Source organism: Harpia harpyja, chromosome 2, assembly GCF_026419915.1.
Source record: "Harpia harpyja isolate bHarHar1 chromosome 2, bHarHar1 primary haplotype, whole genome shotgun sequence".
Classification (NCBI taxonomy): Eukaryota; Metazoa; Chordata; class Aves; order Accipitriformes; family Accipitridae; genus Harpia; species Harpia harpyja.
The window spans coordinates 58560069-58581139 of NC_068941.1; the positions used below are offsets into that span (position 1 = coordinate 58560069).

Below are 21071 nucleotides of genomic sequence, written 5' to 3' on the forward strand. Positions count from 1 at the left end.
ATTTGACAAAAATCACTGTTAGTTGAAATGCTCACTGTGAACCTAGCATTTTAAAGTAATTTCACTGACTAAAATAAAGTCACCATCATTGTATTTTTCTTACTAAAAATAGAGAGAACCTTGCCCTAATGAAAGACTCAAAGCATTGAGGCTGTTCTTTCAAGATCTTGGACTAAGTAAGTTTACGGTTCAAGCTCTAGCTACTCAAAATGACAACCATTCACAGTGGCTTTCATTTTGTTAGCTTTATTTTCCAATCCAGACAAAACCTAGTACTACTCACTGCATATTCTTGGATCAGTTAATCATTTAATATTCCCCTTGCTGTTTTGCATATAGGGTCATAGTCTATGTAGCTGAAATGTTGCACTGTAAACAGATTTATTTCACTAAGTATATAAACTCCATTCTGTAGATAGGTAACGTTCTGCTAAGATGACAATGCACAAACATGGACCCTTTGCCATTAAAAAACAGGAGCACACTCATGCAGAGGTTGCACAGTCCCTTTAAGTGTCTGTTCATCTTTACTATCACATCAAAACTCATAAATCAGCTCCCAGCAAAGAGGGCCCCTTCCTACTGAGTCCCACACAGTCAAAAATAAAAATCCCTGGTGCTAGATGTGTGCTGATGTGCATCTTCAGATCCTGCACAGAAACACTCTGTACAGACATTAGAAGAGAAGGGAGGACTAGGAAAATAATTGGTCTACTAAGCGGGAAGAAAAATTCAATAAGTGATGCTGAGAAAAGCAAAGTGTTTCAGTTTTTCTTCTTCTCCTTCTTCTCCTTCTTCTCCTTCTTTTCTTCACTATTTGTGTTAATTGCCACCAGGCAGCTAATACATCAGTGACAAAGGGAAAAGAATTTAGGGAAAGAATAGGTTGGGGCTTTTTAAATAAGTTCAGGGGTTTATAGAATCATAGAATCATACAATGGTTTGGGTTGGAAGGGACCTTAAAGATCATCTAGTTCCAACTTCCCCTGCCATGGGCAGGGACACCTTTCACTAGACCAGGTTGCTCAAAGCCCCATCCAACCTGGCCTTTAACACTTCCAGGGATGGGGCACCCACAAATTCTCTGGACAACCTGTTCCAGTGTCTCACCACCCTCACAGTAAAGAATTTTTTCCTAATATCAAATCTAAATCTACCCTCTTTCGGTTTAAAACCATTACCCCTCGTCCTATCACTACATGCCCTGTTAAAGAGTCCCTCCCCAATGTTCCTGTAGGCCCCCTTTAAGCACTGGAAGGCCACTACAAGGTCTTCCTGGAGCCTTCTCTTCTCCAGGCTAGACAACCTCATCTCTCTCAGCCTATCCTCACAGAGGAGGTGCCCCAGCCCTCTGATTATCTTCATGGCCCTCCTCCGGACCCACTCGAGCAGGTCCATGTCTTTCTTACACTGGGGGTCCCAGAGTTGAAAGCAGTACTCCAGGTGGGGTCTCACAAGAGCAGAGTAGAGGGGGAGAATCACCTCCCTTAACATGCTAGCCACACTTCTTTTGCTGCAGCCCAGAACGTGATTGGCTTTCTGGGCTACAAGCATATATTGCTGGCTCATATTCAGTTTTTCATCCACTAATATCCCCAAGTCCTTCTCCGCAGGGCTGCTCACAATCCACTCATCACTCAGCCAGTATTTGTGCTTGGGATTGCCCCAACCCATGTGCAGGACCTTGCACTTGACCTTGTTGAACTTCATGAGGTTCACATGGGCCCACCACTCCAGCCTGTCAAGGTCCCTCTGGATGGCATCCCTTCCCTCCAGTGTGTCAACCACACCACACAGTTTGGTGTTGTTGGCAAACTTGCTAAGGATGCACTCAATCTCACTGTCCGTGTCACTAACAAAGATGTTAAACAGCACCGGTCCCAATACCAACCCCTGAGAAATGCCATTCATCACTGGTCTCCACTTGGACATCGAGCCATTTACCACAACTGTTTGAGTGTGACCATCCAGCCAATTCCTTGTCCACCAGGTGGTCCATCCATCACATCCATGTCTCTCCAATTTAGAGAGAAGGTTGTCATGCGGGACAGTGTCAAACACTTTGCACAAGTCCAGGTAGATGATGTCCGTGGCTCCTCCCTTATCCACCAACACTGTAACCCCATCGTAGGAGGCCACCAAATTTGTCAGGCATGATTTGCCCTTAGTGAAGCCATGTTGGCTGTCACCAATCACCTCCTTAGTTTCCATGTACCTTAGCATAGTTTCCAGGAGGATCTGCTCCATGATCTTGCTGGACGCAAAGGTGAGACTGGCCTGTAGTTCCCCAGGTCTTCCTTTTTCCCTTTTTAAAAATGGGGGTTATGTTTCCCCTTTTCCAGTCAGTGGGAACTTCCCTGGACTCTCATGACTTCCCAAATATGATGGATAGTGGTTTAGCCACTTCACCTGTCAGTTCCCTCAGGATCCACGGATGCATCTCATCAGGTCCCATGGACTTGTGCACCTTCAGGTTCCTTAGATGGTCTCGAACCTGATACAGTGGGTGGTTCTTCATTGTCCCAGTCCCTGCCTTTGCCTTAAGTGACTCGGGCAGTGTGGCTGGAACACTTGCCAGTGAAGACTGAGACAAAAAAGTCATTGAGTACCTCAGTCTTCTCCAGGTCCCAGGTAACCAGGTCCCCCGTTTCCTTCCAGAGAGGGCCCACATTTTCCCTAGTCTTCCTTTTATCACCAATGTACCTATAGAAGATTTTCTTCTTGCCCTTGACATCCCTGGCCAGATTTAAATCTATTGGGGCTTTAGCTTTCCTAACTTGATCCCTGGCTGCTTGGACAATTTCTCTGTATTCCTCCCAGGCTACCTGTCCTTGCTTCTACCCTCCGTAGGCTTCCTTTTTGTGTTTGAGTTTGTCCAGAAGCTCCTTGTTCATCCATGCAGGTCTCCTGGCATTTTTGCCTGACTTCCTCTTTGTTGGGATGCATTGCTCCTGAGCTTGGAGAGGGTGATCCTTGAATACTAACCAGCTTTCTTGGGCCCCTCTTCCCTCCAGGGATGTACCCCATGGTACTTGACCAAGCAGATCCCTGAAGAGGCCAAAGTCTGCTCTCCTGAAGTCCAGGGTAGCAAGCTTGCTGTGTGCCCTCCTCGCTGCCCTAAGGATCTTGAACTCCACCACTTCATGGTCACTTCAGCCTAGGCTGCCCTTGAGCTTCACATTCTCCACCAGCCCCTCCTTGTTGGTGAGAACAAGGTCCAGCATAGCATCTCTCTTTGTTGGCTCCTCTATCACTTGGAGAAGGAAGTTGCCATCAACGCATTCCAAGAATCTCCTGGATTGCTTGTGCCCTGCCGTGTTGTCCCTCCAACAGATATCGGGGTGGTTGAAGTCCCCCATGAGGACCAGAGCTTCTGAATGTGAGGCTGCTCCTATCTGTCTATAGAGGGCCTCACCCGCTCAGTCTTCCTGGTCAGGTGGCCTGTAGCAGACCCCCACTATAACATCACCTGTCCCTGCCCTGCCTTTAATCCTGACCCATAAGCTCTTGGTCAGCTCCTCATCCATCCCCAGGTAGAGCTCCCTGTTCAAGACTGGCTGGTCATTGACTTAGAGGGTGATGCCCCTTCCTCGTCTCCCCTGCCTGTGCTTCCTAAGGAGTGATCTGTATCTTTCCATTCCAACACTCCGGTCATAGGAGCCATTCCACAAAACAACTAGCCTAATAAACAGTACTCTAGGGAACTGATTGCACCAGCCTCAGGTTAGCCAGTCTCAGAGCCACAAGAAAGTAGTTTTGAGAAACTGTGGGCAACAGGTACAGTCCCTGGTCTCATGATATTCTCATAAACAAATTAGGGACAGTTGGTTTAGAAGAAATTGCAGAAGTTGGTACCATTCGGAAGTGAATATTTAGAGTGTACTTATCAACAATTCATTGTCACACAGGAAGGATACCCTGAGCAAATCTGTTCAGGAGTCTCTTCTGGATACTTCTCAGTGATTTCTTTGCATGATGGATTAGAAAGTAGCATTACATCTGCAGATGGACCAAACTGACAGGGGTTCAAATGCACTGGATAATGGTATTAGAATTCAAGTGTTTTAACAGATTGAAGAAGACAAAAGCAAAGCATTTCATTTAGGTAAGAATAACCAATTGCACAAATAAAGACCGAAGGAGGCAGGATGGGATGACTGGCATCAGTTCTACAGAAGTGGACCTGGGCGCTATAGCATTTCACAGATTTAACACCATACATGCTATGGTGTTATGGTGGGTTTTGCAATATACCGTTCCAAAAAAATGAAGACCAGCACACAAAAATAGGGCAGATACTTGCAAGTTACATAAAATTGTCCTTCTCCTACAGTGAGCACTGCTGACGTATCAGTTTGATTACTATGTCCGATTTCAAGCAAGAATATTACAGAAGAGAACAAGAGTGATCAGAGGTCATTGTAAATCTCTGAGAGATCAGAAATCAAGCAAACCTCTGGGAAAGACAGCTGTTTCAAATTGTTTGTCCAGGACAAGAGATGCCCATCTTCTCATACAAGAAGGGCTGTTGCAAAATGGGAGGGAATAATCTCTTTTCCAAAAAGAAAGGTAGACAAAAAATAGTGGGTTAAGCAAGGAAGATACAGGTGAGGCATTTTAAAAAGAAGGAGGAGGACAGAAAAGCACTGGAAACAATTGTGGACTGGGTAGATCATGGAGCCTCCATCAATGGGGTCTTAAAAACATAAGTTAGTTAAGCACCTGTCAGAAAATACACTGATGTAATTGATGCAGCTCCGGGGGAGGGACATGATGCCCCGACACCTAGCCTTGTGACTCTGTGTGTCTATGAAGTGTGAAACTTCAATTTTTCAAGTAATAAGCAAGGTTTCAGTGACCTGCTGTAGAAAAAACAAAAATGAAAGGCTGAAAGGCTTCTTCACAAGGTTTATTACTCTTTAACACAGGGGTTGTTTCTACAGCTAAATTAGTACAGATAATAACCTCATTTCCTCCTGACTTTCAGCAGGTTGGTTTGTTTGTTTCCTAACAGCCCTGCATCCATACCTCAAAGCCCTTGGCCATGCTACACTACTCATAAGCTTTAAACGTAGCTATTTTCCCTTCTTGGTCACTGTATCTCTCAAATACTTGTAAACAGTTACCTTGTCTTCTCTCTGTACTTACCAGCAGTTAACCAAGCCTTAAACATTTAGTACTTTTCATCCTCCCTGATAAATCAGTCTAGGTGGTCTTTTACAAGTATTGTTGTCACTCTCTGTATCCTCTCCATATGTCTGCATTCTTCATGCCAAACTATATTCATAGGAATATCTGATTCCTTAATGTCATCCTACAATTCTGGAATTATAGCTTTCTAAATTCCTTCTGTTTCCTCATACGTTGGGTTTGCATTTAGACTACTATTTCCAGACAGATTAGTTTTAATTTATGCAGTATAATTCTCCTTTTTTTCCTGCCCGTAGAGCTCATCACTGTTGGCACCTACATTGTACTTGGTGCTATAATACAAAGCCTCCCCAATTAAAACAATTTACAAACTGACTTAAGTAAGACATTAAGTTACTTGAAAATCCACCTTCTGCTGGAACTTAATACCTTGGTGACAGAAAGATAAGCAGCACATTATCAAATAGGATCCCAAATTAAGGCTGTCAATGGTTACCTTTGATCCCAAGATTAAATATAAAATATTGCACAATTACAGTAATTACAGAACTACTAAGTGGATTCTCTTGATACCTTTTATAAACTACTCTTGATTATCACATGTTTATTATAACTGAAAATATAATTTCCTATCTTAAAATATTCATATACAAATGTATTCAGTGTTCAGTATACTTGCCAAATAGTTTCAAAAGAACAGGTCTTGTGGCAGACAGTATTAGAGATTAAGTTAACCTCAGTAGATGACCATCGGAATGAGACCAAAGACAGTATTACATTTTTATTATCCTACAAAACTCAAAAATCTGACTGATTAGCTTCTAATTTTTTTTGTGATTGTTAGAAATAGGAAGTCATGCATTTATATTTGCCTTCTTGAAAAAGAAAAGGTGTCTTATATGTCTTTGAGGTTAGTGCTCAAAGACAAAACTATTTCTTAAGTACTATCTAATAGTAATTGGGTGCTTATGCAGCTGACAAAGGCATCCGAAGATACAACAGTAATCCTATCAGGATTCAGAGTTAGACTTAGACACAGAAAAATTGCATTATGTTGTTACTAAAAGGTCGAGGTGTAACCCTCCATGAAGTGCCTGGCCACTGTCACAGACACAGGTTCTTCTAGTCGTAGCTGTAGTAGACTGGGCAGTGTGAAAGCTTAGCATCCCTGTAGTCAAAATCCCTAGAAAAGATCCTTCACTTCCATAAATCACCAGAGTTTCGCTGAAAGATTGTTTCATTTCAAATGCTTTATAGTATGAGTGATGCCTTTTTACATAACTTGATATTTCTAAGCCCTCTGTTTTAAGGTAAAGAAAGGGCTTTTGATATATTTTGGAAAATATTTTAATAGCATGGCCTTTTTAGATGTAATTTTTTTCTTCTTAAAATCAATATTTTCCCAGAGATTATCATATGATGGGGAACAAGAGTTGATACCTACAAAAACCAGTATCTGGACCATCAATAGAAAAATTTTCTTAGAAGAACTTTGGTCCACAAGTAATTAATTTTTCTGAAATGATTAAATGTAGATATAAATGTAAAGTTTTCTTCAAAATGGAATATATTTCAACAGCAAAACACAAACCAAAATATGGTTTTGGTGCCTTTGGTCCAACTGTGCTATGTTTAAACTTTCCTGAGGAAAAAAAATCAGGCAGGACTCTGTGTCACGTGAATTTTAGTCAATTACATAAAGCCTGGCTATGACATACATATTTATTTTGGTTTTCAATAGTTAGACTTCTTTTCTACCAGTAATTCAGCTGGTATTTCTACCTCCATTTATGAAGGTACATACATAACTTTTGAAGAACCAGCGTCTTTACTGTTGAGCACTTTTAAACAAAAGGGGTTCATTTTTCATTTTAAAATTATTTTAAAATTACTTCATAAGTATATAAAAGTCTAAAGTATTTTTTCAATCTCTTTAATCTTTATAAATTAAAGAGACATGCAGCCCTCAAGCCGTGGTTTTCTGCTACACAAGATTGTTCTGTATCTATTATTACCTATATACTTGCCCATAGAGATCCTGGTACTGCAAAGACATGGACATCTGCTTAATTTTACGCACTGTAAATCATCTTACTGACCTCAGGTAGTCTATTAATAATAACTAAGGACAGCAATTTGTACATAACTTTTTTCAGGACAGAGCCTTATGCTGTTTGTACCATGCCATATTCTGATTCATCCATCCAGAACGGGTGGCAGAATAACTGCCAACCTGAGTGCTTGCATGGGAAGTGTTTATCCCTTGCAGCAGGGCTGATTTCAAACTCTGAATTTGCTTTTATAACTTCAGTTGTGGATTTATGATTGTTTTACCTTAGAAAATGCAGAAAATGATGAAGACTTACTTGCATTTCTTCTTCTCACCAAGTTCAGTTTACCATTATATATATGTCTGAAAATGTTTTGTGCCTTTGAAGATCTCCTTGCCAGAGGCAATATTAAAATGCACAGCCACAGCTACCTACAGGTATCTAATTCACCCAAAATGCACATCTCTAAGTTAAACAAAAAAAGCACCACTGAAATATCTCAGTGTGCAATCCATTACAAACACACAATGTGAGAAGCAACTCAGTAAATAAAAATGCACTGGTTCAAAGACATGCTCTATAAATAGCATATATAATGGAAATAAATATATTGATATACTAGACTGAAAACAAATTACAAAAATGAAACACTGCCACCACCCCCCGGGGTCCATTATGGAGCATTAGAAAGTCCCGAGAGGACCTTTTCTATTGCTCATGGAGAGACTGCTGCATTTTTTTCTTATCTCTTTCTCAAGTTTCATGCTCAAAATCATAAACTCCAGAAGCACGCTTCACCTGAACAACTGTATCAGCAAGGAATGTCATCCTGTGCACTATATCAACGCAGCAGTGCTGCTGAAGTAATTCTGCTCCTTCTTTCTTTGCAAAAGAAGAGGAGCGGGTGACCTGACTCCCTGAGCTCTGGCTGCTCCCACTGACATTCAGTGGGAATGAAAATCCCTTTACAAACATTCATTAAGCAGTGAACACTCTGCAGCGCTGAGGGCTCTATGTGGATTTACAAAGGCAATACCTAGCTATTTCGAATTTTCTAGGAAAGGGAAAAAAAAAAAATTAACTCTTACGGCTTAGAATTGCTCCAGATCATTGCTTAGGACTGTTTCCCAATGCATAGCACGTACTTCATTTTTAATTAATCAGGCGACCACAGAGAAACTTATTATTTCTGCTGCAAATTCCCCCCACGTCTCTTAAAAACTACCCTCCCCAACTGCTACGCCAAATTCAGCGCCAGCATCCGTGCTAGCTCCTGGGTCTGCAAGCCGCGGCTCCATTCAGTTAAAATGGGGGGGGGGGGGTTTAAAAAAAATTAGTTAAATCTCGAAATCCCTCCGTCCCGGGGTGGGTCAGCGCCCCAGGGGCGACTCCCGGCTCGGCGGGCAGCGTTTTTAAGAGGATCATCTCAATTTGCCAAAAAAATATCTACCGCCGCCAGCCCTCAGCGGCCGCTTTTTTTTTTTTTTTGGGGGGGGGGGGGTGTTTGGGGTTGGGGTTGTTTTTGCTTTTTTTTTTTAATTTTTTTTTTTTTTTCAACCCTAAGGCGAGCTCGGGGCGAAAGCTTGGCGGGGGGGGGGGGGCCTGCCCTCTTCATCCTCCCCGCGTAGCCCGGCCACCTTCCTTACCCCCCCCCCCCATCACCATCCCACCCCCCCCGCCCCTTACCTGCACCCACGGGGCGGTGGCGGCGGCTGCATCCCGCCGCGGAGGCGGTGCTTGGCCGCGCCGTACCGCGGGGGTGGCCCCCGGCGGAGAGGCGCGGGGAGGGCGAAGCCCTCCCCGCGCCTCTCCGCCGGGGGCCACCCCCGTTCGACAGGTCCCGATCCCCCCCCCCTCTTTCCCCGCAAGCAAGAGGAGGCGGGGAAAAAAAAGGGCCGGGTTCTATCAAATGCCCTGTTTAACTCTTCTCCTTGCCGTCTTGTCTCATCCCTTGGGCGTCTTCTGCGAGGAGATGAGGAGGGTGGTGCTGGCGGAGATGATGGTGGTGGTGGGATGCTCCGTTGAGGGGGGGGGGGGGGAGCAGCAGGGACCCCCTAAACCCCTCTAAACCGAGGTTGATGGGAGCCCTGCCGGTGATAAAAGCGGCCAAGGAGGATTAGCCCTCCCTCATTTAAAGGTTAAGCTCAAAGCTAACCTTTGTGACTAGGTCCTGCCTGCAAGGCTTCCCATCCCGAGGGTGTTGAGGGTGAAGAATTTTTTTTTCCCCCTTACTCCTGTGCCCGATTCCTATTAAAGTGGTCTAAAAATGGCAGGTTGTTTCTATACTTTCATGTATTTATAGGTGTTTATTAGACAAGTACACAGAACCCCAGCCATGTGCCAGGACCCCGCTACTATTAGCGCTATAAACACGAGCTAAAGAGATAGTCCTGTCCCAAGACCTTATAAATTATGTATAAGAGATTACAGATAGAGAAGAATGCGATGAAACAGTACGAGCCAGCATGACAGGCAGGGAACTCGGCACAGCATTGCACAAAGTACTGAAGGTACTGAACTGTTTACTGTTGTACGTAGCCTTTTGCTCAAATCAGCTTTGAAGGTACCTGGAGACAGGATTATGGGGAAATAATGGGAACACGATTGTGTATTGATGGGGTTTTCAAAACTGCCAAAATGACTCAGGAATACACGTTCCTTTTATTTTGACAATCCCACCTGAACTAAAGAAAACCCAACAGTGACACAGGAAGATTATAAGAACAAGCTGAGAAAAACTACACTGAAGACATATGAACCTAATATTCTATTAAACATACCAAAGCTATGGAGTAACAATGAAGCTCTTGGTCTTCATTATCAAGGTATTCAAGAGCCAGGGCTCTTGGCTAAATCATAATTAACCTGCTTAACTCCTTCAAAGAGCTTTGACTGATCTATAAGACATGACTGTCCTGTACAAACATTGTGTTGACTTATCCCTGTTATTCCATACTTCCATGTATGTCTGCTAATTTAATTCTGTAATGTAGCATCACCTAAATTGACTGGTGCAGACAAATTAGGGTCTGCTATTCCCAGATTCTCTCAGATACCTTTTTTGCAAGATGCCATCGTATTTGCCTCATTCTGTCTTCAGGTGCCAAGCTGATTTCAGCAAAAGGCTACACGTAACCATTCATAGTTCAGCACCTGCAGTAACTTCATACCCAAGTTTCCTAAAAATTCCTCAAGTACAAATACCATCTGGTCCATGTTATTTGTTGACATAATTATTGACTTGTTCTAAAAGCTCCTCAGTTTGAAAAAACTGCCTCAAATTTAACCTTCTTAGAAAAAGATTCTGATATAGAGTCTCTTAAAACTCTCCTGTGGTGAATTCATGCAGCCTTTCCGCTTAGAACCTAATCTTTTCTGGACATTCTTTAAAACCATGATTATCTACTGGTCCTATAGATTCTCTGGCAGACCTCCTGCTTCTGATGCATTTGAAACAGATGTTAGTCATGTAGCTTAATGCACTTCAGGAAAAAAACCACAGGTATTAAGGTCTCAGCATGGTACACAAATTTAGGCAGAATGAAAATTAGAATAATTTTTCCTTTTAAGTACTATGCATCTACAATTACATAATAAATTGCAGTCCTTAACAACCCCCCCTCCCTGAACAACTAAAAGACCTCATCAAAATAATTTTTTTCTCCATTAAAAAGGATTTAGGTCACTAAATTAAGTGACCAAAGGTTGGGAAAGCCAGAAGGCTACCCATGAAACCTTAATTCAGACCTCTTATGCATGTGCATTGCAACTCTGTACTTAATTATGAGCTTGTCCGCAGAACACCATGCTCCATTTGGAACATTTGAAATTAGTGGCAAGCATGTGAGAGTGGCTAATTACATCTCCTCCTGTATTCCCATCCATTTATTCCTTTACTTTCTAGGGTCTCTTTTCTGCTCATCCCTTACCATCTCTCATGTGGAAATTTCTCTTTCCCTGGTCTGTCTGAAACTCTTACTGTTAGATAACCACTTCAGTAGTGAATCAGGTAAAGGTTTTTACCATAGGGTCACAGAGACTGCTAATTATTCCTTCAAAGGTTATTTGTGATTTTTTTCCAAAGGTGAGAAAAAATGAAAGGAAAGGAAAACAAAGACAGGAAGAGTGAAAAACAAGGAAACAAAAGTTTCCAGGTTGAAGCAGAAAGGAAATAAGGAATTGAGGTCAGTCTTCAAAATATCATAGATCTTCCTTCTTACAAAGGATCAGGTCTCAAATTACAAGCTTCACAGAGAGAGACAGTTGTAGATGAAAGCAAAAGGAAGGCATTAAGTTGCCTGATGTCTTGGAGGGGAAGGATCATACTTTATTTATAAATAATGCTGCTCTGTCTCAGTAGACATTCTGGAAAATTGATGATTTTTTTTTAATTTGTGACAAAAAATCTACTTTCTATCTGCTTCTCTTGGAAGAAGGCCTCACCAGTCAAAGCCATTGTTTCCTTTCCACGCTAGGTATTACAAAGAATAAAAACTTTTCAGAGGCTTATTTTCTATGGAGATGCTTGAGATGTAATCATGAGCTAATAACTTACATCTTTGGTTGGTGAATTTGGTCTTCACATAGAATTATAACGTTACCTTCAAACTGTAATGTTGTTTTAAAAAGTTTTCCAGTAGAACTAACAAAAACTGGAACCAGTGGTGTTTGTGACATTATCACTAAGTTAGCATTATTACAGTGGACTAAAAGCAGTATTTCTACTCCATGGGAAATTTTAGACCTGAAACAGGCTAAAGCAATAACTATTCAATATTCTTTTTCTTCTGGAACATGAAAATTCAAAGACAATTTGAGCTAGAAAAACATACTATTTCCTAAATGAAGTGGGTTCTCTGATGGCTTAAGTTCCCCAGTGAAATCGAGTATAAGCATATTTTGTTTGCCAGTCAATCTCAAGATCACAAAACTCACATTTTCAAAAGAAGTAGCTAAAAATGGTAGTTACTCTCCTGAGTGCTTCAGTCTTTAGAGACTTTCTGACCCTTTCCTGTACACTTTCTTTGCAATAATTGGCACTAGAAACTTCTTTTCTTAAATAAGATTCAGATTCTCTGCTGCTTATTTGCTTCGAGGAGTTTTAATAATAAAAAAGTTTCTCAAAATGGTGATAATACTGTGTGCTGAGCCATGCTGCAGGTTATAATGGATTTATCTTGAATGGGATAAAAAAGCAGAGCTAATTTATTGAAAGCAAAGCATGTTACAGTCCAGTAAAATTAAACACTCATGACTTCAGGGACGTAACTGCAGATATTTTTTCACATAGGCTTAGCATGCAGGCAAGCTCATACTTTGGGAGACTTTTAACATGTGGACTTCATAACCTACCACACAGAGCTGCTGTGGAGATTAACTAGTTAAGATTTGTAAAGTGCTTTGAAGATTATAAGGCATTAAGTTGCATAAGTGCTAAGCACTATTATTTAATACTTGAGTATTATAACTGAGCTTTACAGGACAACTTACGTTTACCTCACCAGTATGAGTCTCTGTGATTTCAATATAGTTGTTGCAAGAGGTAAAGCAAGCAGAACTGACCACAGGAGAGTGAAATTCCTTTCTTGTTTCACTATCAGAGACTAAAGTGAGATACAACTGTAATGGTGTAGAAGAAAATCTAATTGGAAATTAATTATTATGAAATGCAATAGTAGATCCAAGAAATCCACATAAAAATGCAGGGTTCCTTGAGGTGCCAGTTCTGCCATCCTTAATCTATGTCCTATCTTACCCAAGTAGACCCACTGACTATTCTCCAGGAAGTACAACTCCAAACCCCAAATCCATAGATGGACCAAATACATCAATTATATCAGCAGAAAATGTTGCCAGGTGACAGTAAGGATGGGTAAAATCTGTACTCTGGTGAGTTGTACTTCATACATATTTTAGCTTTGACTGAAATAAAAATTATTTAAGTCAAAATTTTGGAAGAAAGATGAACATAGAGAGACTGTTGTCTTTATCAATCAGATTGAGAATACTTTTTTTTTATACAGTTGCTTTGTTGAGTTTCATTTTGGTATCAACCTTCCTCTCCCTTGTTTTGTAATGTCAGTTTTCAGTAGCAGAAGAAGTTGTTGGGGTTTTTTGTGGTAGCAAAGGGACAGAGCATTAGTTAATAAAATAACAATGCCAAGCAGAAACAACATGACATAATTTTGTTTCTAACTATGTTGGTGACAGAGGAACACAAGTGTTTCAGGACTGCTGACATCCACACACTACAGATATTAGGGTGGCATATTGTCAGACCCTGAGCTGCATCCCAGTATCCTGAAGCCGTAAGACCCTGTTTGGCATGCAGGGAAGGAGAGTTGGATTTATTTACCTTACAAGGACTAATTATTATTCAATGGCAGTCTCTTTGCAGGACAAAGAACTCAGTACTTAAATTTCTTGCCTCTGAAAAAGGGCTGCAGACATTTCACAAGGACAGGCTTTTCAAGTATATGTATTTCCTCTCTGTGGCTAAGAAAAAAGATTACTTTCCTATAGTGTTTTGACATTTTGATCTAAATTGAAGCATATAATAAAAATGCACTTCACTTAATGTCTCCAGTATGAACTGAAATTCAGCTTTAGAGACAAGTAAAGGTAAAAGAGGGCAAAGAGGGAGTGAATAGTGCACTTGCACAATAAACACAGATCCTTGTGCTTTCCTGGGTCAAGGAAGCTGCAGGCCTCTAATGCTCCTACTTCTCTTCGGAAAGCATAAACTTTTCTTCCTCTATGAAGTTATTAACAATCATTGTGTCACAGGACATCAAATTATTTGTCCCAAAACACACGTAAAATCCATGAAAAAGCCAGAGCTCACCTTAGCTTTCTAGATGCCGATCCCCATCCCAGACTGCTTTAGTCATTCAGCTTAGAAACAGCTTAAAACAGACTAGAACAGCACGGTGCACATTGTTCAGAGAAAGGATTTGTCTACATATGGTGGCAAATTTGACTCTACACAGTCTGTTAACAGGGTCTTACCAGTCTTTTGACCAGCTGTCCCAGGAGATGTGGGAAACTGGAGGTAGTAGACTTCATGCAGACTCAGCTCCTTAAGCTCAAAAGTGTTCACGCAGAGATTCAGAGCTTCTTTGTTCTCGTCAGGTTTTATAGGTTTTCCAATCCTTTCTCTGAGGCTCCACTCACCTCTGCAGTTGCTCTCCCACCGCAGTGTCACAGCTAAAGCTAGAAAAGCAACTCAGCTGTAACGTTCTTTTCTTTTGTCTTTTCAGTAACCTTTTTCTTGGATTTCCTTACTGCCTTCTGTTTTGTTTAGAGAGTCTTAAATCATACAATGGCAGCCACTCATTATTCATTTTAGTTTCAAATTATGGGTTACTTATGCTGTTGCTCATATCAACAGTAAACTACTTGACCTGCATTAGTATTCTTAATGCTTATATTGGCAGAAGTGAAATTGTGTTCCTGAAAGGGCAGATATTTACCAGGTGCATTACAAATCTAGTTAGAATTTGAAAAAATACAGCTGGGTCTTCTGATGCCTGAGTTACTGACCTTGAAAGATACAATGACTGCTATCAGTTTCACATACCATGCAGACCATGACACACACAGTTTGGAAGTAGGTGTATGTGGCTCAGTTTTCATGTGATTTTAGTATATTGAGCAAGACCAAACCACTGTAAAAACAGAAACATCAACAAATGCTTTTGAATGTTGCTTAAAACCAGTATCTGGTATACAGGACAGAAAGAAATATAATAAGCAAGCATCCCATCAGTCCCTCCATACAATGGATCACGCACCACTAAAAGGTTGTGCATATGCGTGTCATGCTAGCGGTAGCCACCTATGGCTACACCATGGACAGTATTGAAAGATGGCATGTCCACAGCCTCCCCATATTCACAGCAGACCCAGATCCATTACAAGAAGACCATGTGCGTCTTTTTCATCTTTTTCTTTCTTCAGATGGCACAAGAGTTCAGAATATGCTGGGCCTTAAATATTGTCTTTCTCTGCTGAACTATCTACTATCACAGAGGTACTGTGAATATGTCAGACTTCTGGTGCCCTGAGCTCCCAGCAGAAACCATTTTCCTGGGAAAAAGCTGTTAACATCGAGGAGTCTGAATCTCAGTTCTTAGTATTTCTAAACTTATTCCCACAGTATTCCTCCTGCATACTCTATCCAGTGAAATGCTGAAAGTGTTTCTTCCGCTCCTTTGTATTTAAAAAGGGATTGAAGGAAGGGAGTTTTTTTGGAAGTGGTTCTTAGAGATGACTGATAGATCCGTTGTATTCCAGGACCTTTTTTTCTGTTCCTTTACCTTTGCCCATTTTTAAGTTAAAGTAACAGAGCAAAATGTCTTATGCTTGATAGCAAATATCAAACTGATTTTCTCTCCCTTCTTCACAAGTTTAATTTACCTTTATGAGAAGATATTTGGAAAAAAAATGAACAAAAAAATGAAAAGAACCTTACTAAAAATAAATCCAAGCAAAGAGCATGTGTTGAAGAGTTGCAGAGTCCTCTCAGTCTGGAACAAGAGACTTAGTAAAAAATGTGCCTTTTTCTCACCCCCATAACAATTAACCTAAAATTAAGTAGGAGCTTCTTAAGATCTGGGAAAAACTCCTATTAAGTTATGGGTCCCCCAGCAGGGGGATGGGATGGGCAAACCTCTATCCATGTATATCACCTTCTCACCAAAAACTTCTCCCTCGACCATTTCATTCCAGAATCTACCTTTCTGCACCCTCCTATGAGCAAGAGGAAACTCAGATCCAACAATGCAAGTGGAAATGGAAGTGAGCGTTGAAGAACGATGATGTGACGTTCTGGAGAACACACCTAAAAGATCTTTCTCAAAGGCTATCTCTAACTTCAAATAATACGTTGTTCACAAAAAAAGGGTCTCCAGCCAATGCTGTGATAGACGTCTGATTAATAGATCCGAAAGCCTAAAAAATTTGACTTTGGGGGGTAGAAGAAAAGACTGTATATCATGTTCTACCCAGAATCTACTCTTCTAAATCCCTGTCCCTCCTGCCCTATGCCTCCTTCCCAGCCCACAGAATTGCAGGTGTGCAGGTGTATGAAAGCACCTCTAGGCTGTGCTCTGGATAGGAATTAAGTACATTATTAGGTCCTGGGAATCTTACTCTTTTTCCATATGTAAAACTTTTCAATATGCTATCCAGGAAGGAGAAAAATCTTGGAGGAAATCCTGACAAGCTGCTGAACTGCTATTCCAGCCCCTTGCAGTTTCAGGCTACTTCAGGTTTAGGCAGAAAAGAACCCAGCCTCACTCAGAAATTTCTCTTCTTCGTTCCAGGCAATAGCTCTCTTACAGCCTTCCTTCCCAAGAAGACCCATGCTGAACTGGGGGACTCACTGCAGTCACAGGGGCAGTAAGTACTGAGTTGCTATCCTGCTAGCTACAGCTTTATCAGGTGGTGGTTTTAGTACTGGGAAAGGGAATTAAGGAACTAACTGGATTTTGAAGGGAGTTGCCTGTAATTTCCAGCTGGGTCTTTACCAGAGGTTTCCACTTCCTTGTTGACAACACTTTTTTTCTCTTTTTAGAACAAATCATCTTTCTGAATTTCACTTCTCATCTTGAAAATGCACCTTTTTTACTTTACTAAAGCTATGGGTTCACTTTTCTTGTGTCTCTGAAGTGAGATCCTAACACTGGTGAGATCACCCAAAATGCATAGCAGAACTTTAATAGACTTTGAAATGGTTAACCATTTTAGACTTACCTACTTTTCCGACGATCTGCCAAAATTTCGCAGGAAGCATGCCAACAGCTAAACAGTTTAGACAATTGGAGCACAGTGGTTGAGCCCAAGCCCCTATTGTTTTTTTAATCTTTGCCAGTATAGATGTAGACCTATGTCCTGTTTACTTGAAAAGAATCCTATGCCCTGCTGTCATGGGCAGTGGCTTCTCTGATATGGCTTCAGCTCAGGCATGCCCGCCCCTCACAAACAAAAGCTGTGTATTCCATAAAACAGATTTTTCTTTCCAGATCTAATAGATGCCACTGAAGCAATTGCTAATGGCCTTAACGGAGATGACAAGTTCTGAAAGCTGCTCACTCATGGAAAGCAATGGGTTAGTTGAAAACCAGGAGGAGGAAATGGAGGTGGATTAAAGCTATTCCTATGTGCATAAAAGAACAGTGTGGCGAGAAGAACGTTCCCGCCCTACTTTCCTATTTTCTACAGGCAGAAAATTTGTTTCTGCTTGTACAGTATTATGATCATGTATCATTCACGATCCTTACAGCTATCTCATTACTATCTTCATACTGTAATGCAGCCTTTACCTTCTCTGGATATGCTTACACAGTAAGTTGTTTTGCTTCTACCAGTTTAACCACTACCAATCACACTTGTCACATAGCTGTGCACTAGTTCTGCATCCACAGATTTTTAGAGCTTGATAAGCACATCCCTGCATTTACACTTGGACAACATATACAATTCCCCCTAAATCAGACAAATGGATGCTGCTGGGCCATCTGTTTGAAGATATGTTTAGTTATATAACCTGAGTTTCAAGTATTTCCTCACAGATGAAGATATCTCAGTTTAGATGGCTACAGAGAGGGGCCTGTGCACCTGAAATACCCCCACAAGACTGCAAAATACAATGCAGGAACTGTACAAGACCTGTGTCCTTCTGCCGCAGTTTATGGAGGCCTGGCAGGATCCCCTAGGTCATCACAAATGGCATTGAAGTGGCATAGGCCACTGAACTGAGCCCCAGTATCTTCATTTGAGTGAATATCTGAGATCCCTTTAGTGAATATGAGTTCTACTCAGACCTATTCAGCTGGAGTTCAGTGAGCAGATCAGATGGCAGAATATAGGGATGTTCACATTTATGAATCCTAACCTTTCAAAAAAAATTGTGTTCTTTTTGACTGATTCAGAGTAAGAATCATAAGATCAGATTCTGTCCCCAAATTTGCACGTGCTACTAACGTGAAGTGCCCATTGAGATTCTTGCACTGTTTTAATAAATGCTTACAAGCAGCCCAACTACAAATTTGACTTGCTTTCCTCAGTGTACTACATACAGATTAACGTTACATATTTGTGGAAGCATTAATACAATTTCAGCCACCTTTACTGCAGCATTAGTAGTTCACTTGTATTACTTCACAGTTTGCTTTATACCATATGTATATGTATACTGTATTATAATAATAGAAACAAATATTCATCAGAAATTTTCAGTGCTCTTCTCCAAGAGTCATGATATTTTGCCTAGTTTCTGTTTGGTATTGTGACAAATGAAATGTTTTTGCTCTGTGTATGTGTCTCACTTGTTCATTTCACTGTATTTTTCTGTTCTAAACAGACTCTCAACCTGTACTCATCATCTAAGCATCTGAATCACTTTTCAAGCATATGAGTAGTATGAGTGGTATAGCATCAGTCAGCAGTCCTACAATTCTGCCTTGTCTATTTAGCTCTGCCCTTGCACCCCAACCTCATATCTGAGACTGGAGATGAGTTTAGTGGACAGCCCAGCCCAAAACGCCCACCACCCCAGGTCGTAGCAGCTGAATCCAGCACTATGGCAGGAAGGTATGGTGTGTCACAACTTTTAAGCATACCCTAAAGTCTCTAAAGCCTTTCCATGAGCATGGGTGACCTTATTCAGGAATCTTGTGAGAAAGTGGTTCTCTTGTGGAGGAAGATCATGTGAACAAAACCCTTCCAGAACTTGTGCTGATGTGCATTCAGGACATACAGTTGTCAGGATCAAAGGATCACCCTAAAGCGGATGCAAATTGTACATTCTGCTATGCACAGGCCTAGATCAAAAATGACTGACTGACTCGTCCCAATGACGGCAGCATATATTTGAGGTGATTGTACACAGGGAAAAGGAAACAGGTTCCTGTGTTACACCTCCAAGCCCCAGAAGTTAGTTTTTACTTTTGTTTTACTTCTAAGGATTTTCAGGGCTCTGCAGAGAAAATGATATTTCAGCAATGTTATCTGTTTGTCTTCTCTGAGTAGGAGAGAGAGCAAGTTTTGAAGGAATTTGCTTCGCTCAGAGAAAAATTATTGGTCTGAAACACAAACCACTTGTTGGACGGTGGCAGGCATGTTCTTCATGCAACACTCTCCACTCTCCAGAAGATCATCAGCCAAGAGGAGAACTGCCATTCCTGTGACAATCAGAGCACCTTCTCTCAGAACTAAGGTGCAATATCTGATACCTCCATCTACCTGAAGCTTCTTCTTACACAAGCAGCCCCTTCATAGGAGGAGATGCCTCAAATCAGCATGCAGCCAAGGGCAAGCCATGAGCTATAAAATTATATTACAGAACTGGGTGCATTCCTTTTTACTTATGCACATACTTGTGATGATTATGCTCACTTCTACAACAAGGAGCAACTCTTTACCATCTGGAGTCAGGTAAACAATTAGTTTAAATATCTTCGAATATTTGATATTTTGTGCAAAGTCTGGCAGAGAACATTCAAAATATAAACATTTACATTACACTTATATCAGTTAATGCTTTTTCTCTCTTCTGTAAGAAGGCTTTATTTGTAAATATTTTCATTTTCCTTTATCCCATTTTTTTTCAGAACTATAACACCTCTACATTAGAATACTCTCTCCCTAGAATTTCAAATTTAAATACAATGAAGACAATATAACCCTTCGAGTTTTTCTCCAGCCCACACAAATTCTCAAGCCTAATGTTTAAAGAGCTGTTCCTTTTGGCAACATTGAGGCATTTCAGTTTATTAGACTTTTCATTCCAGGAATTTCAGAGAAGTGAATTTAGCAAATTAAATCTCACAAGCACACATCACAAGATATTTGATTTGCCATCTTGGTAAAAGTTTTAAATGATAAATGGAGCACTCTGTTTACTTCCATTGTCAATAACTTTGATTTCTTAAGAATTTAAGAGAATACTAGCAGACTCTTTCCTTAGCAGTTTATTTGCCAATATTTTGTTATTATACAAAAGTAGGACCTTAGAGATCCCTCAATGAAAAAAAAAAAAAGGATATCTCGGATGGTTTCATCTCTGTTAACTTGGTACTAAAGCTACCTGTCTGACCAGGTGTACTCACCTACCTAACAGTCCAGACTCCCATATGGATAGCAGAGAGACAGACAGGCAGCTCCACAAGGCAGTCTGTCCCATTCTTAAAAAGGTGGGATGACTTGCCTTCCAGGGGTGCCTCATACTGTCTGCTAAAAGGCTAATTCAACAAACTAAATTGGAGAACATACTTAGCGTTCAGATGACGATGGTCAAGTAAGAGGAATATAGCCCCAACAAAGCTATGTTATTTGACTAAAAGAGATGATTGAGGGCAAAACTACTGTTTTATACTTCTTCCAGAACCAGAAAGATAGCAAAGAGCAAATGCAGGGTTCGATTTCACTACCACCACTCGCATAGAGTAGCGCTTTCTAGTTGAGTAAGTTGTTATTGGCTACCAATCCAAACCTGCCTAAAGAAATTTACCTTAAGTTAAGCAAAATCAGGCTGCTTGAGAGTGAACATATATTACTGACGTATTCTGTCCTTGGATGATTAAAGGGAGACACCAAGGTGTTTATCTAAGGACCAAATTTAGACTCTTTGTCAATGAGAGTTTGCTACATAATACATCTGATGATCTGGACACAAGTCCCAAGTCTCCCTTGCTGTGTATAGTGCTATATATCTGCCTGATTACAAGCCTGCAGAAGTGCTTCAGCTAGTTCAGATACTTAAATTTTAAATCTAATGTTCATATGAATTTTTAACATGCCATGATGAAAACCTGGGATTCATAAATCATTTACAATTATGCATGAAGGCACTCTTTGCCATCTCTG

The 21071-nt window shown here is 40.9% G+C and overlaps 1 protein-coding gene across 5 annotated transcripts in view; it reads right to left on the reverse strand.

Moving 5' to 3' along the window:
• Window positions 1-21071, reverse strand: part of TRMT9B (tRNA methyltransferase 9B (putative)) — a 124057-nt gene that overhangs the window by 17789 nt on the left and 85197 nt on the right. Inside the window, exon 1 of one of the 5 annotated variants that reach the window (XM_052779984.1) lies at window positions 8889-9018. The exons of 3 other annotated variants lie outside the window; for them this stretch is intronic. In XM_052779984.1, the coding sequence (XP_052635944.1) occupies window positions 8889-8920 (32 nt within the window). In that variant the 5' untranslated portion in view covers window positions 8921-9018. Of the gene's footprint in view, window positions 1-8888; window positions 9019-21071 lie in introns of those variants that run through there. One more of the 5 variants, XM_052779986.1, reaches the window with a different exon arrangement.